Genomic DNA, 17,073 nt, shown 5'->3' with positions numbered 1-17,073 from the left:
GCATCAGGAGCAGTCTCTCTGGGTTTAACTGTATATCATAAAAAGCATGTATATTCTAAAGCAGTAAAAAATAAATACAAATACAACTCAAGTCATAAAGTACAAAATGCTCAAAATACAAAACCAGGTTCACGACTCGTGAGGTTTGGGTTTTAATTCAATTTCAGTCAAACATCAAAATTAATCCAAATACTTTAAATATTTCACAGTAAAGTGAATCCATAATGTATTTAGGTTTCACCTTTTCTTTTAACCTGAATAACTAAAATAATCTGATAAATTCCTAGTTTACTTAGAGATACTAATGAAATACTTAATGAAGGTAGTTTATATAGCCTCCTAACTGTGTGATCAGAAATTGTAGTTTATTTTTTTACAAGTGTTTTTTGTCCATCAATAAGTTAAGGGACAAAATTTAGTTAGATTTAAACAACCTGAAAACTACATTAAATCAACCTGAACAGTGGCTTTCATTTGGAAACCAGTTATTGTTACTGACTTCAATACCTAAACATAATCTTTTTATTATTGTACTTTATTCTGAAAATCAGACCTGGTTCAGCTCCTGGTTGGTCACATTCACAAGGTTCTGAAATAAACTTTCTGACTTTTCCTGTCAGAAAGTTTATTACTATTGAATCAGCATCTTTCAGAAAATACATTTACTGATCCCAATAAACACTTTATTGTGTATTGTGAAATATTATGAACAAGCAATAAAAATAACCAAAATAAAGTACCTGGATTTTTACCATGAGGTGAGAAACAGGTTAGAATAATGTGACTCGAAGCAAAGAAAATGAACTAATAGGATCAGATTTGGGGGTTTTTATATTCCCCAAAAAAGTTCTGGAATTAAATTATTATCTTGAGGGATTTTAAACAGGGATTCACCGATTGAGGATTTCTGGCTGAGAGATCTTGTTACCCCTTAACGATCACAAGGAAAGACACTTTCATGTGAGTCACTGGGGCCATAAGGACAAGCTGATCTTCTGATTCAGGTTTTGACTGATATAAAAAATTTTTTAATTATGCAGGTGTTCTGTCAGTATCAGCCGATCGCCCAGGGCCCATTTACTGGTGCACTCCTAATGTTAAAGCCAGGACATTTAAAGACTGCTTCACGCTGAATGAGGCAGCATTCATCCTTCATACCCAGAAGGACTCTATAGTAAACATGGCCAACGTAAGTCTACAGAAGTCTGTAAGTCTGGGCTGTTGGAGTTTAAAGCATTCCTCCTCTTCTGTTGTCTTTGCAGAACAGTTCATTCCCACTCATGCTATCAGATCAAAGTCGTCCCTCTGCAACAGAAACATTAATGTAAGTCACGATCCTACCTTAAGACAACATGACAGAGATTTTTCTAACTTGATAACAGAGGCTCTCAAAGCTGCGTTTCCATGACAAATGTGCGGAAATGTTTGTTGATAATCTGCTAATATCAAGAAAACAATTTCACAATTGTTATGTTTCTATTAAACCAGAAATTCAATTAAAAATTACATGTGACAAAGTTTGTCATTAAGAAATCAGGCCTCGTCATCATCCTACAACTACTTCCTGTCGTCTTCTTTGTCATTTCCACCAGTAGTAACATCTGGTTGTTGATCATGTGACTTGTGCGATGTTGAAAAAAAAAAAAAAAAAAAAGTGTCTCCATCACAATTTTGCAAAAATACATCTATTCAATATGGCCAAAAAAAACCACCTCATCTCAGTGTAGAGATATTTTTATAGAAAAAAATGTTTTTTCGGAATTTCCGTGTTTCCATTAAGCGAATGTTGTGGTCAGTGGAAACACAGCTTTAGAACACAGCTCATCCATTCATTCATGGATGAATGAAAGTCTCACCTCGTCATTATAATTTAAGACGTGCTGCTTGATCTTCGACGAGTCCACCCAGGTGACAAAATCTTCCATATTTCTAAAACAAAGACACAATTTCACACAGTGCTGCTGATTTTTATACATAAAAACATCTTGTGGGGGATGTCAGACGTTATAAACCAAGCTTTAGACCAAGCTTTAGACCGACCTTGTGACGAGAAAAGCTGGATCTGTGACGATATCCGGTCCGACACGAACATCTGTCAGCGTGTTCAGGAAAACCACCAATCGATCTATATTGTTGGATGGAAACAAACCTCTGGGATAACAAACACCAGACAGACACCCGGACTGAAGGATACGTCCTTGTTGGATGAACGTAATGGCCGTCTTCAGGTTCTGAGCCATGCGGAGGTTCAGCATGATGCTGGGCAGCCGCCTCCTGCAGGTGAACGAACAGGCAGGATAAACAGAGCCGCAACGCTGCGTCGGTTTGTGTTAGTGGAGATTTTACCTGCAGAAGGACGAGGCCGTGACCTTCTCTGTCAGCGACAGGTTCTGTCTGGTGGGGATCAGGCCGATGCTGTACCTGATCAACCAGAGGAGCAGACAGTGTCGCATCAGGTTAACACGATTAGCGACAAAATTTTGCACACATTTGTAATGGAAACGCAGTCAATACTCGCCTCACTGCTGCCAACTTAGCAACTTTGTTGTTATATTTAGCAACTTTTAGATAAAAATAAAAAATAAAAAGTAGGTATCAGACAAAATGCCTAATCAGCAGGTTAGGTGTTTGCAAAGATCAGGAATCGGGCAGAAAACTGCAATGTCTGCATCCGTAGATCAAAGTGATGTCTACAGTCATCGTACCACGTGTCTTAAAATAAGGAGGGACTTCCCTTGATGTCAAAAAGAAATACAAAAGCATTAAGACATTATTTAACTGTAATGAGGAACTATTAAATCTGAATCCAGATATTTACATACACTGCATAAAAACAAAACACGGTTTTCTCCCCACCACAACTGACTTGGACTAAGGTTTTTTTCTGTTTTTCACAATTCCCAGACACCTGAAACCTAAAATCCAGAGATAAATTCAGTTAAGGTCCAGGCGTCAGGAAGTTAACAGATTTTCTGTCCCAGAAACAATCCTGTTGAGAAATGTGTTAAACCCCAAAATAAAAGCAACTTTGTTGAGATTCTGTAAGAAAGTTTCATCGCCAACAACGAAACAAGACCTGAGCTGTAATGCCGTTCAGGAACGAAGAAGCCAATACTGATTAAGGCTATCCAAAGCACTCAGGTAAGTGATCAGAATATGGGTCAAAAAGTGTTTTCCAAATGACATAAATTATATATAGCAACCAGAGATCATTTTAGTAATGGTAACTGCCCTGAAACAGGAAAAGATTTTGTCTTCCTTCTTGTCAGGATGGTGAGGAAAAAAGATCTTCCTCTTTATATGTAAACATCTGATTTCAACTGTACATGTATAAATATATCTACATTAATGTGAATATAAACAAAAAAAATGCTTAGTTCTTTCTGTTTTTGCTACATTTACTAACAAATGTCCTTTATTTTGGATTCGTTTGTGATTCTTCAGTCTTTTACTGGTTCTGTTTGGGTTGTTTCGGTTCCGACCCAAAGGCCTCTGATTGACTCACAGCTTTTCCAGGAAGCAGTGTGTGCTCTGAGCTCTGAAGCCATCCTTCTCATCCAGGTCTCTGATCTTCTGCGCCAGCTCTCTGATGTTCCGACTCAGCTTGTTGTACCTGAAAGACAGAGAAGACACAACCTTCAATAAAACCAACCACTTCCCCCCTATATTCTGTTCTAACACACCGAATTCAGATGGAACACACATTAATTACACCTTAAAGTCTTATATCATGATGAGCTAAAGACTTAGCGAGTCTGATTTGATTCTGCCTTCTGGGAATCTGGACAACGTCCATTAGCTCCAGTTGAGTATGTAAACTAGTGTATCATCTGCTGAGACAGCAGATGATACACTCGCTCCTGTCTTTTGCTGCTGAAGTTGAAAAAGCAGATTCTGCTGCCGCTGACTAACTCGATGTAGGACTTATTTATAGTTTGTCTATTTAGTTGCGCTTTCATCCTAGATGATAACAGCTACTGCTGCCATTGATTGTGTCAACACTTGTTATCCTGAAAGTCTCCCAATAGCAACTTTGGGTTTCTCGTTTGCTTCCATTTTCGTGTACAACTCGTTTTTCAACATTTGAACCGTTTCAGCCTTTTCCGTTCTCCTTCCTGTCTGACCGATCTGACTCCAGTCAAACCCCCCAAACACCTCATCACAGGTTTGACTCACTTCGTGTAGTCCTCGCGCTTCTCGATGCGATACTTCCGCAACACCTTCACCTCGTGCAGGTTGTTGTCCACCTCCCAGCTGATGAAGTCGACCTTCTTCAGCAGCTTCTGCTCGTGATATTTTAATTTACGCACCATTTTATCCTCTCCGTCGCCCCACAAACGCCTCTTTCAAAGGAAAACCGGAAACACGTGCTCTTCTTCTTCGGAACCCTCGCAGAGATTTGAGGACCGAATCTGACGCCACAGCACCACCTAGCGACGATTAGACGTGACTAGTTTTGTCACGAGGCGCTCCGTCGGACCACATCCTCCAGAAATGTTTGTCTTTTGCTCCTTTATAAAAAAGGCAGCGTTTACCCAAACGTCAGAATTTCAATAAATACACGGATTATTATTTATGTGATGTATTTTAGAAATTATTGAAGCATTTATAATCAAAGTTGGACTAAATGCTTTCGTCTGTTTATCTAAATATATATATATATATATATATATATATATATATATATATATATATATATATATATATATATATATATATATATATTTATATATATATATATATATATTTGTGTATATGTGTGTGTGTGTGTGTGTGTGTGTGTGTGTGTGTGTGTATATGTGTATATATATAAATAAATAAATAGTTAAGTGAAAAAATTAATCAGCTTGTGAATTGATCATTATAGCTATATTCGTATATTTTTTAGCATTTATTAAATGATTAATTTATTAATTATTCATTTATTTGTCTTACTATAGTTGTTTGGCAGGACCACCCTTGACTCAAGTTATTTCATAAGTAGGAAGATAAATCAATAATGACCTGAATAAATTGTACAGTTTTGATTTTACATGATATACAAATGTTATCATTTAACTGTTTATTTAATAAATTGATGACAGATTTATTATTTTCATATTACCCTTTTAACATTAAATCGAAACAGTTCTCGATCGATTGATTTGACATTGAATGATTTAATTAGGCATTTACGAAATGACCACCATAAAAAAATCTAACTTTTTTGTTCATCTAACTAAAGCACTTTAAATTGCCTTGTTGTTGGTGAAAATGTGTTGCAATTTTAGTGCAACATTTTGCCAATGTTAAGCAGGAGTGGAAGGCAATCAAACCGTCTTTTTTGTTTGTTTGTTTGTTTTTGTAGTTGTTGTTTTTGTTTGTTTGCATGGGACTGATTTTAATCCAGCTGGTTTCGTGGCCCCCCTGTGGATGCAGACGTTTGGTCAATGGGGGTTTCAAATCTGCGCGACTGAAGGCTGAATTCACCTGATGCCCAAAGTCACTGAGTTGCAGAGGAGGAGCGAACTGCTCTGCCGATTTCTGCATGGAGCTTCTCCCTGACTGGGAGCCTCTAAAGTTGGAGAAGCGAATAAATCCTCCATCCACGGCCGCGGATGAGCAGCTGTCCCCCGGGGTAAGTTTGTGGTTGAAGGGCTTCTTTCACAGCACGGAGGGAGAAATGCCGCCAGAGGCATGTGTGTGTGTGTGTGTGTGTGTGTGTGTGTGTGTGTGTGTGTGTGTGTGTGTGTGTGTGTGTGTGTGTGTGTGTGTGTGTGTGTGTGTGTTATTACGTTACTGTCTCTGTTTGTTTCGAATCCATTCAAACTTGTGTCGCAACTCTGGCTCTTAAACGCACGTGCGTCGCGGCGGAAGGGAACTCCCTGTCTGGGCTCGCATGCGCAGTTCCGCATCCCCGGTGAGGAAACTTCAAGTCTGGCTGAGACTTTCACGACACACATCCACGTCACCATGGCACCAGCTGACCCAAAACAAGAGCTCTGATCCATTTGTCACACAGCAGAGGGAGGTTTGATATTTGGGGCCTTAGCCTTTTACCTTAAATAAGGTATTAGCTATTTCTCTTACTTATTAGTCATGTTTAGTATACTGAATGGAGTAAGTCAATTACAGACAACATGCTAGTGACAGTATCCACACTATTCTACACTAATTTTAACTGGAACGGAATGGTTCCAGTCCATGTTGGTCTACATGCTTGTGACTCTCCACGGGCTACTTTGTAATTTTTCTAGCTAAGCTTAGCATTGATACTAATTGTTAGTATCAGAACGGGCACACTTTGGCGGGCCCTGGTTCAATTTCTTCAGGTATTTTTGAGTTTCCTGATTCATCTTTACAGAGCGACCTGTTTGGCAGCCAAAGGCAAAGGCAGGGCTATGACAGCCCTGCGTGTTGTGTTTACTAAGACTGAATCTAACTTTACATATGCTTTCAAAATGTCTGAAATGAATATTCATTTCAAATCTAGATTTTTAAAAAACAACAACTGTAGGTCTAAATAAACAGAAGAAGATACTTGGCCTTTTAGACAGTCGTAGCTTATTACAGTGGGCCACCAACTATTTACGGTTAATTTTTTTATGGCACGTAACTCCAAATTATTTGCGGGGGAATCCTGCCAGTTGTGGATTTTCCTTTAGAGCAAATCTGAAATACTCAAAAGAAAAGGCAACGCTGTCAAGGTTTTATAGATGAGAATCAGCTTTTGCTACAATCCAGTGACATTTACATAAAGTTCATGATTACCAGCTGCAGTGTGCAACACTTCCGGCTGCCATTTGCAAAGCAGTGACATTTATTTGTTCTGACTGGCTGTATTCACTTTATAAGGAAGACCGTGAATATTCTATTGTACTAAGATGGTTTCCATTATCTGTATTAATCTCTTGATATGTGGTACAGGCGGTGAGGTCGAACGCAGCGGACCCAGGCTGCAATGAATGATGGTGGTTCAATAATGAAGAATAAACAAACAATCCAAAAGTCCAGGCAGCACAGCTGAGCGGAAACTAAGGCTCAACACTGGTAGCAACTGGTAACAAAAACCAAGACGCGACAGGAACGAGACAGAGCAGACGGACTGGTACAACAAGGACTCGACAAAGACACAGAAACACAGGTGGCATAAAATATACAGAACGAGACACACCTGGGAACCATCGAGAGGTAGTCAGGACAACATGGAGACACAAAAGACACAGAAACCCCAAATAAACACAGAAAAACTCAAATCAACAGAGAAAACCAAATCCTTACAATTACATGCATGTCAGGACATCTTTGGTGATTGAACTTTGAACTCACTAAAAAACGCACAGTAAGTGCCTTTAATGATTATTTTTGAATTTACTGATCATACTGTCAATTTGATATTTTTTTCAATCATCTTTAATTATAATTCATTAAGACAACGACAAGTCAAAATTTCTATTGTGAAAAGAAAGTTCTCATAATAGTCAATATATAATCCAACAAATTCCCATCCCCAGTTACACTCTATCACTTTTTTATCATTTGTTGGTTGTTTTTGATGCGTTTGCTTGTTGGAATCAGATTCTATGGGAAGTACAACTACCAATAGATTTGTTTCAAATCATCAAACAAATAAACTTATAGAAATTTTGAGTAAATAAAAAATTATAGTTTTCAAGTAATGGCTTAATTTATTGAAGGAAATAAAGCTTTCCAAACCAACCCAGCTCTGTGCAGGTGTAATAAATATTTAGAGACAATTTATGAGTTGTCTCTAATAATCAGACTTTTGAGTTCAACTTCAAAGGCCACATTTCCATGTCTGATTACTGTCAGACCTGTAGAGTCAAGAAATCACTGGAGTAAAACCTGTCTGACAACATGAGGTAGGCCAAAAGATCTGAAGGGCAACTCTTCATCTTCTGATTCTAAATAAATTTAAGAACAGAGGAGAAACCATGTAGTCAAGGTCAATCTTGAAAATTCTTAGACTTTGGAAGTCCATGAGACCAAAGTTAGTGTTAAGGATTCACAAGAAATTTTTACACAGCCACTCAAGTGTGTGGAATTCTGTTGTATGACTTTAAATAGGCCTTTTATGCTCCAAAACTCTCTGGTTGAATGAAATCAATTCTGTAAGGAAGAGGGGGCTAAGATTCCCTTCAGATACAGTAAACATGTTTTTATAAAAATGTACAATTTTCAGATGAGACCAAAATTTGACTTTTTTCTTAATGGAAACTGATAATGGGCGAACTAAGGTTGAATACCACCCTGAATACATCTATAGTATTGTGAAACACAGAGGTGGCTGCATTAGGCTTGGTGGATGCTTTTCTTCAGCAGGAAAAAGAAACTTGGAGGGCAGATGGAAGGAACTAAAAGTAACAATTATGAAAGAAAATCTGTTAGCAGCAACAAAAGACCTGAGACTGGGATCACAGCTACAACGGCATGGTTTATGTCAAAGCTAATTCATTAGTTAGAGAGGTCTAGTCCAAGTCCAGGCTTAAATTTAGTTGAGAATCTGTTTCAAGGTTTGGAAATACTTGGTCTCCATCCAGTCTAACTTAGCTTGTGTAAAAACCATGTATCATTTCCTTCCTCTTTATTGTTTAGCTCTACTTTGTGTTTCTAATATAATAAAAATAATCCACAGGTCTGTTTATTGTACTTTAGCAAGGTGCTAAGTATGTTTTTCTTACTACCTATTCACATTTCAAAACCCGTTTCAGAGGCCGTTTCACTCAGGTATTTTGTAGTATTTCCTGCTGATGGGTTGTCGTCATCCAACCTGCTCAGTCGGCTTTGGGCTCTGAGGGAAACGGTGGTGTCAGCTGAGGCTTATACTGAGTGTGTGAACTCAGACGCAGAATATGTCCACACAGGTTAGTATGGGACATTTTTGTCAGGTTTTCTAGAATGTTCTTGTTGCTGCTTGCAGCATTATCTTGTTTGGGATCTTTTGGAAGAACTGTCGGCCGCTTGTCACTGGCAGTTCAAGGTCGAACAACCTGTGGGCTGGATGGATGTTTCTATAGATGGACAGATAGAGTTTTCATGTGGCTGAAATTGAATAAAACTCATTGGTTTGGGTTACATTTAGAGCGTCGTACAATGTGCTACAAGTTTGCCTGTAATGCATTCAAGAGAAAGAAGGGGTCTTTCATCTTGTGGTGGTGCAGGAAACGGATAGGGTGATCTTGAAAGAGAGTCTGATCCAAGTTGTAAAGAAATACACAAGGCAGCATTCTGTGTTAAAGCCTAACCTTCCACCCTGGTTTAGTGTTCCAGTTTGTGATCCAGTTCTCCTTCCACGAACTCCAGTTCTATGAATTGAGACAGCAGCGAACGCCGAAGGTGTGTCTCAAACATTCTCTGAAAGACCGTAGACGGTGTGTTATGTTTGTGGAGGGATAGGCACACTCACACACACTCAGGCAGACATACAGTGGAAGACTGTGCCACGGTGCTCCTCTCTGCTTTGCACCGCTAACACATAAGAGCGTCAGTGTGCTGGTGTGTTGAACACGCCCCCCATCTCCTGTTTGCGGAGAACGACTTTGCTCCGTCTGACTTGTTTTAAATCCTCCTTTTAGCGTAGACCTGAAACAGCAAGCACATTACCCAGCAGTTTCAGGAAACAGATGAGTGGACTTTGTCTTTTAGACTCTTTAGAGGAAAGCAGGAAGTCAGTTCTGTTTGAGGAGTTTGTAGAAGTGAAAGTACACAGTCGCAGTGATGGTAGTTTGAGCGAGGTCGTAACCTCAGAGAGGAGACGTACAGCTGCTCCTCCCACCACCAGCAGAGCAAGCGTTGGACACTGCCTGTGGTTGTACGTGAGGTTCCTGCTCAGGTTCGGTGTGGACGTTCTGCCTCTGTCGACTTCCTCTGCCATGCTTCTCTGCATGGGAAGTTCTACACCTGGGGCCACAACAATGAGATGACGAGGGAAGGAGGAAGTTCAGCTAAAACGTTTGAGAAGTTTCAGGAAATATGACGCAGAAGAGTGAAGAATATTTGTCTTTAGACAGCCAGGATGTAGCAGACATGAAGCTGGTAATATATTTTTACTCTGTAACTTCTCCATTGTGACTCCAGTCTGAGACACACACATTAATGTATCTGTCTGTGTAGTTGTCCAAAGTTTGCCAACTTGCGTTGCTACCTGAGCTAGCATGAGCTACTGTTATTGAACTTGTGGGTCCTTGTGTGATGTAAAATAGATTTTTATTTTAGCTTTATTTGATGTTATAATATTACTCCTTTATCAAAAACATAAATGGAGTGTTGCTTAGATTTCTTTCATGCATGTTTGAGAAATCCTTTAATCTCCTGTGGCAACTGTTCAGTTGTGCAAAATACCTGGGTGGACCTAGCTCCGCCTTGGAGATGAAGCTTCTCATCAGATCCTTCAGACTAGCCAGCAGCAATTAGCAAACACCTGGTGGAACTGTGCATCTGCTGAGCTCATTATATCAGCTACTTTTCAGTAAAACTCTGGTAAAAAGGTTCTTTAAAGGGTTAACAGATGAGCCATGTTGTGATGGCTTCCAGAAAGAGCTGGAGTATTTAAAGAGACAGAGACCCAATTATAAGGCATTAAATTACACAGTCAAATCTCTTTTAAGTTATATTTGATATGTGTGTAGAATTTTCATAAGATCTGAGGGTAACAGTTGATTGCACTACACAATGGCACAATGTGTAATACGTAATACTGCCCTTTAAAGCAGGTTTTGCACACAAACAGATGTCATAATTCTTCAGATGGCAATATTAGCTTAGCCTAGATATTTGTTTCTGCTGAAATAATCTTACTTTGGTTTTTGAACAGGCTCTAATGTCACCCGAGAGATCAGACAAAGAGACCTCCACCATGGTTTCGTCCACACCCCAACCCTCACGGTTAAAGTATCTGTCCCTGGGGGTCCTGGTGCTGCAGACCACATCACTGGTTCTCACCATGCGCTATTCCCGGACCCTGAAGGAGGACGGGCCCCGCTACCTGGCCTCCTCTGCTGTAGTGGCTGCTGAGTTCCTTAAAATCATTACATGTAGCTTCCTCGTCTTCATGGAAAACAGTGAGTGGGTTCATGCGGTAATACACAAGAAAATTCCACCCAAAAATCTTTGAATTTTTTTTTTTTAAATCTTGGAAATTTCAGAGTTTCAAAAGTTGAAAATGTTCGACTTTTCAAATTCAGATATCAAGTTTGCAAAAATGTCATTGTTTTCAACATGGCAGAGATTAATCTCAAAATGTAGGGTTTTTTAGCAAATTTTTAAGTTTTGACTTTTTTTTTTTTTTTTACTAAAAATTCTTATGTTAATATTGAAATTCCAAAAGTTTTTTTTTTTTGGCCGACATTTACTCCTCCATTATTTTTTGCCCGTCTACAGTGACCTGAATATGCCATCATACTTATACTGTATGGGGTGGATCCAATAAGTCTCTCTTTGCTTCTGTCAGAATACAGTTTGAGTGCCATGAACCTGCTGCTGAAGGAGGAGATTGTGAAGAAGCCCATGGAGACCATGAAGCTGGCCGTGCCTGCAGGGATCTACACGCTGCAGAACAATCTACTCTATGTTGCCCTGTCCAACCTGGATGCAGCCACCTATCAGGTTACACATGGATGTGGTTGGTCAGGCTGACTGTGGGTTAGCATTTTTTCTCCGAAGTTGGGGAGCTCAGTGGCTCTCCGACAGATTATTTCCTGGAAAATTGCAAATACCTTCCAGTTTCAAAGTCCCTCATTATGATGCCTGCTGGGAGTGGTATTCAGTTTAGATTAGTCTGTAGTTGATCTGGTAAATGTTGCCGGCTCTAATTGCTTGTGGTTTAAAGCAACAACGGCCATCAGCAGCACTGTGTCACTGGATCATAGCTGTGCTGCAGCTCAGTGATAAGGTGGTTGAGTGAAGCGTTCTTCCTGGTTTTATTATGCTAGACGGCCTGTAAATATGTAAGAAAGAGGTCGATGTAATAAAACATAAATATAAGCAAATACTATAAGTTTAGTAGATCATTTTCATGCTAAAAGGCTGCACAAATTTAATAACATTTTTTTTTTTTTTTTACAACTTGTACTAAGTCTAACAAATGAAACTAACATCCATCCAAAAACAATAAGCACTTATCATTCTTTTCTTTATAAAAATAATTCTGTTAGGATTAAAACAAGTGCTCTGAAGAGAAAAAAAAAAACCCAAACAAAACGTACATTTATTTTGTTTATCTGTGATGGATGCAGGTCACCTACCAGCTGAAGATTCTCACCACGGCTCTGTTCTCCGTCTTCATGCTGGGGAAGAGGCTGGGTCTGTACCAGTGGCTCTCCTTACTGATCCTCATGTCCGGAGTCACGCTGGTGCAGGTGAGTCAGGTCCATTGAATTCTGCCGAGTTGGTTTCCAGGGCAAACGTTCATGATCGGCGTGCCCTCACTGCACGTTGTGAGCGAGACTAACTCACAATGTAAGTAAGAATTAAGTCCAGAACTTAATTCTTGCGCCCTCCACCTGAGGTAAAGGAAAACACAGTTTTACAATTGCGGTGTTTCCGTTGCGTAAGAAATGAACATTTGCTCAGGCAATAAGTCATCAAAAATCATGTTAGTGACAGATGTGAACATGAGATATGTTCACAATTCAGTGCTCAACATCTATCAGCCAATCAGGGGAGATGTCGGTATCTTATTCAGACGTTGGAGAGACAAGCCCTGCCTACTCGGGAGGGTTTTGAGGAAATTGTAGTCTATGATTTTACAGATAATGGAATCAACTCACTCGTACAATAACTCAACGTTTTATGAACTGTGCAATGAGCTTTGGTGGAACCAGCTGAGCTTTGTTCATCGAGGTCAACGGCAACAAACAAATAAAAAGTTTTTCCATTGCGTTTTTTGCAAAATACTCCAATTTTGATATGGGAGAAAAGCCAACTCATTCTTCTATGGCTAAAATGATTTATCGACAAAACTAGTTCTTTTGTGAGTGCATGCTTCTATTAATAAGATTTATTTTCCAATTTTATGGTCAATTGATCTGTAGACATTCTCTGTCAGAGTGAAAAGGAGATGATACCCAAGTTATGGGCAGCAATAGCTCCACCAATGTCAAAGTTCAAGAAACAGATGAAGTACTGAGTTCTCTGAACGTTCTGAGGGGAAAAAAAAGAGTAGAACACACAAACCTAACGGCACCAATTGCTTCACCTGTTCCTTAATGGACACAGCTACACACAGAAGCACTGTGCCAGGAGCACTTTCTATAGGATAGGAAAACACAACCATAAAGTGATGTCTGCTGATCCCAACAATGCTCACGCAACTGTCCTATTTTCTAGCAGTCTGATCACAACGTGTCCTGATCATCTGATCTTACCCGTGTTCGTCCTCCCCAGTGGCCCACCGACTCTACAGGAGAGCAGAAGGTTCTGACTGCGGGCTCCCAGGTGGTTGGAGTGGTGGCGGTGCTGATGGCCTGCATGTCCAGCGGTTTTGCTGGAGTTTACTTCGAGAAGATCCTAAAGGAGACCAAGCAGAGTGTATGGGTCCGCAACATACAGCTGGGTATGATTCTGAACCTCACATCATGGTTATGAATGGCCACAAAGGGACGATATTATGTAAAATACACCTTCTTTGAGCCTTACATCATATTATAATAGAATCCCACCATCAAAAACATAGCGGGAGTCCTCTCCTGTGACTCCCACACACGGTTCCTTCAGACTAACCAGTAGCAATTAGCAAACACCTGTTGGATGGAGCTCATTATAGGAGCTACTTCTCGGTGAAACACTGGTAAAAATGTTGTTAAGGGGTTAACAGAGGAGCCATATTGTTAAAGCCCAATTTCAAGGTGTAGGCTGAACTCAAGTTGCTCCTAATTCAGCTTCACCTCAAATTATCTTCACACACGTACACACAGTTTTTTTTTCTCTCTGAAGAGTTTTTGTGGCACTAGAGGTTCATATTTCTGACAGTTGGCAGACAGGAAAGAGGGCAAGGAGAGGGGGGAAGACATGCGGCAAAGGTCGCTGGGAGCAGGAGTCAAACCTGCGACGTCCGTGTTGAGGATTGAGGCCTCCAAACGTGGGGCGTGCTGTAGTGGCGCAGGGGGTTAACACGCCCCACCCCCTGCACCACCACAGCACACCCCACACACAGTTTTTTAATGTACATATCTATATCCATTCATCCATCCATCTATCCATCTACTAACACCCTTGTCCCTAGTGGGGTCGGGAGGGGTGCTGGCGTCTTTCTCCAGCTAATGCTCCAGGCGAGAGGTGGGATGCACCCTGGACAGGTCGCCAGTCTATCGCAGACATATCTGCATATCACATAAATTCCTTTATTCATTTTTATTTGTGTATTAAATTTCTAAACCTGGGACCAGAGTCCAAATTTTGTACCAAAAACAAGCTAATGGTGGCTTTGCAATGAATTACAAAGTGAAATGTCTTTTAAGTCATATTAGATATATGCATTAACCAAAGGTAACTTAGTTGTTTTATGGTGCTATAAAATAGTGCTATCTTGCTGAATAACTTAATACTTTAAAGACACCAAGTCACTGTTTCTAGATGATCCTGTAAAGGTTGTTGTTCTGCATCCCCCAGTTTCCCTCCAGTTGCTTTCATTAGTAGCATTTTTAGATTGCCTGCTTGCCGTCAGGTTTCCTGAAAAAGCCTTAGTCCTGCTGCTCCTCCTTCGCCCCCCAGCAGTCAGTACCAGTGCTAAGTGTGCCACAGAAACAGGTTTTTCGTGCCCAGCAGTCGTCGCTTTCACCTTTCTAATGTTCCTAATGTTCTCCTTTTCAGCCCATAATGGGTATAATTAAAACCTCACATGTGAGAAGAGCAGCATTTCATTCTTTCTTTGGTGAAACATTCTGAACCCAACGACAGTCAGTAACAAAGATAATGGCAAAATGTATTAAAGCAAAAGGTGGATGTTTGCTTGTATATTTTCTGCTGTTGAGAATTATCAAGCTATTTTGTTTTTCAGTCGTTGTCATCATTGTGGTTAGCATTAGCATCGTTAGCATAGCATTTCTTTGCGACGTCAGCTGTGTTGTCGGTCTTTGTGTCATGGTTTTTTGCTTCCTTTTTTCTTCTTCCAGGTTTCTTTAGCTTCCTGTTGGGCTTTTTAGGAATGATGATGTACGACGGCGGGCGCGTGAGACAGTCCGGGATGTTTCAGGGCTACAGCGCCATCACCTGGACGGTTGTTGTCCTGCAGGTTGGCTCGCTGTGATTCCGTTCGGTATCTCTGATTTTACCTTTTCATTTCCACAAGAAAAACGCGTTGAAACTGGAAGACAAAGGATACAGTTCTTAACTCGACTCTGACTTTTATTTTATTCTAAGTACTTTGTAGGAAATATACGCAGCTCCATGCAGGAAAGTATTCACAGCCCTCGAACTTTTTTCACATCTTATATCACTGTATTTTAATAGAATTTTGTCTCAGACCAACACATGATCAAAGGAAGTAGACTTATGAATGTTTTTTTAAAGCTCTTAAAAATAAAAAGCTTTTTATTTTATTTATTTTTTTACTTAACCCCTCTCCTCCCTTGGTTTGCCTTTATTTAACTAGGCAGGTTGATTCAGGAGAAATTCTCATTTTCAACAATGAATCGATCAGAAACCATGAAAACAGAATATATGATCAAAGGTGTCTGATGAAATGAAAAGAGAAAATAAGCAAAAATAATTTATGCATTCACTTCTTCCTGCTATAGGTCATTAGAATTTTTTATCACTATTTCTATTCGGGGTCATTTATGAAGTGAAAGTAGTTGTGGTTTCACTGATTTGTTGGGATCATGTGAAAAGCTTTCAGACTTTTAAACTTTGCGTTGCAGGCTGTGGGCGGACTGGTCGTCGCCGTGGTGATTAAGTACGCGGACAACATCCTCAAAGGATTCGCCACCTCCGTGTCCATCATCGTGTCCACACTCATCTCGTACTTCCTCCTGAACGACTTCCATCCCACGGGGTAACCGTGGCGACATGAAACGAGCCTAGCCAGCCACCGTTTGTGTATTGGATTCCTATAAATCTCTCCTCTCTCTCTCTCTCTCTCTCTCTCTCTCTCTCTCTCTCTGCCTCTCTGCTCTCCCAGGGTGTTTTTCCTGGGAGCGACGCTGGTGATTGCTGCCACGTTTCTTTATGGCTACCAGGGCAAGCCCGCCAACGGCGCTGTCAAAGGGTAGTCAGGGAGCTCCAGCGAGCTGATGGATGGGATGGGATGGCAGACCTCCACCCCTCCACACCTCCCTCTGCCTCCTGCATCAATGGATTGTGAACTGTAACCACCGCTCTGGTGCTCCCATGCTTAAGATGCAGGAAGAGTAGGGCCAGCGGATCCGGTTATCGTGGAGCAGCTTCAGCTGAAATCATGGAGGCTCAAATTTTGTTGCAGAAAATACAGGGTGGTTCACACTGTGACGCTGTGAAAACGAAGAGAGCAGTTCAGTCTGCAGTTACAAGAACTTGGGATGCTTTTGTTTCATACATTTGTTAACTTTAGTGACTCGGGAATGGGAACGGGAAAGAGCGTCTTCCTAAATGAGAGCATCATATCTGACAGTATCTGAGTCAGATGGGGAGAGCGCAAGCTCCCCCTAGTGGCGGGATGAGGAGGAGGAACCTTGCTGCAAAGAGGAGGGGTTTACCTCCACCAAGTGATGCTGGATGTTCTGGGGTTTTTTTTATACCAGATGAGATAAATGCAATGAAAGCAACATGACTGCCCTGACATTGCTACTCACCGTCTTGGTATTTATTTGAAAAAGATTTTCTTCTGTCGTTCCATAAATGCAAAATAAAGTCTTTTATAGATGAATGAATTAAAATATGCTTCTACTTGATTTTTCACTCACTTCAAAGGAGTGTACATAGGGTCTATGTGGGTGTGTGTTTTTGTGTCCACTCTCACACTGATGCATTCACAAAAGAGGAGCAAGGCACACCCATGAATATTTTGAACAGTTTTTTTTTCTCTCTTTCCCCTTCCTCTCCAGTTGCGCCTCACTCTGGAAAACCAAACCGGTCTCTATAGCAACAGATGGCTGAGTA

The 17,073-nt window shown here is 40.5% G+C and overlaps 2 protein-coding genes across 8 annotated transcripts; one reads left to right on the top strand and one right to left on the bottom strand.

Moving 5' to 3' along the window:
- Positions 1-128: 128 nt before the first annotated feature.
- On the bottom strand, positions 129-4,367 carry imp3 (IMP U3 small nucleolar ribonucleoprotein 3). 2 transcript variants are annotated; one of them, XM_055033159.1, is made up of 7 exons: positions 4,177-4,367; positions 3,506-3,613; positions 2,347-2,421; positions 2,195-2,274; positions 2,041-2,092; positions 1,857-1,929; positions 129-1,305 (listed from the first exon to the last, which is right to left on the bottom strand). In XM_055033159.1, exons 1-7 carry the CDS (start codon positions 4,311-4,313, stop codon positions 1,279-1,281), a joined length of 552 nt encoding a protein of 183 aa, XP_054889134.1. In that variant the 5' UTR covers positions 4,314-4,367; the 3' UTR covers positions 129-1,278. The 2 variants fall into 2 exon arrangements, with proteins under 2 accessions (XP_054889134.1, XP_054889132.1); XM_055033157.1 differs by having other exon boundaries at positions 2,195-2,280; positions 2,353-2,421.
- A 1,516-nt stretch (positions 4,368-5,883) lies between these two features.
- Positions 5,884-16,858, top strand: slc35a3b (solute carrier family 35 member A3b). 6 transcript variants are annotated; one of them, XM_055032979.1, is made up of 9 exons: positions 5,884-5,899; positions 6,907-7,123; positions 10,814-11,060; positions 11,450-11,604; positions 12,234-12,356; positions 13,384-13,552; positions 15,111-15,229; positions 15,858-15,991; positions 16,118-16,857. In XM_055032979.1, exons 3-9 carry the CDS (start codon positions 10,820-10,822, stop codon positions 16,206-16,208), a joined length of 1,032 nt encoding a protein of 343 aa, XP_054888954.1. In that variant the 5' UTR covers positions 5,884-5,899; positions 6,907-7,123; positions 10,814-10,819; the 3' UTR covers positions 16,209-16,857. The 6 variants fall into 6 exon arrangements, with proteins under 6 accessions (XP_054888954.1, XP_054888953.1, XP_054888952.1 ...); XM_055032978.1 differs by lacking the exon at positions 5,884-5,899 and adding an exon at positions 5,914-6,049 and having other exon boundaries at positions 6,907-7,087; XM_055032977.1 differs by lacking the exon at positions 5,884-5,899 and adding an exon at positions 5,914-6,049.
- Positions 16,859-17,073: the final 215 nt, after the last annotated feature.

This window comes from Poeciliopsis prolifica, unplaced genomic scaffold, assembly GCF_027474105.1.
Source record: "Poeciliopsis prolifica strain line A6 unplaced genomic scaffold, Auburn_PproV2 SCAFFOLD008, whole genome shotgun sequence".
Taxonomy (NCBI): Eukaryota; Metazoa; Chordata; class Actinopteri; order Cyprinodontiformes; family Poeciliidae; genus Poeciliopsis; species Poeciliopsis prolifica.
This window is presented reverse-complemented; position numbering and strand designations above follow the sequence as displayed.

What these genes read in the sequence shown, in the direction of transcription:
- slc35a3b (XM_055032975.1), top strand. Translation starts at nt 9,973, where the DNA reads ATGACGCAGAAGAGTGAAGAATATTTGTCTTTAGACAGCCAGGATGTA. An exon ending in ATGTAGCAGACATGAAGCTG is followed by an intron (nt 10,036 to 10,813) that starts GTAATATATTTT and finishes GTTTTTGAACAG; the next exon opens with GCTCTAATGTCACCCGAGAG. An exon ending in AACGACTTCCATCCCACGGG is followed by an intron (nt 15,992 to 16,117) that starts GTAACCGTGGCG and finishes CTGCTCTCCCAG; the next exon opens with GGTGTTTTTCCTGGGAGCGA.
- imp3 (XM_055033159.1), bottom strand. Translation starts at nt 4,313, where the DNA reads ATGGTGCGTAAATTAAAATATCACGAGCAGAAGCTGCTGAAGAAGGTC. An exon ending in ACGGCCTCGTCCTTCTGCAG is followed by an intron (nt 2,275 to 2,346) that starts GTAAAATCTCCA and finishes GTTCACCTGCAG; the next exon opens with GAGGCGGCTGCCCAGCATCA. An exon ending in TCTTAAATTATAATGACGAG is followed by an intron (nt 1,306 to 1,856) that starts GTGAGACTTTCA and finishes TTTCTGTTGCAG; the next exon opens with AGGGACGACTTTGATCTGAT.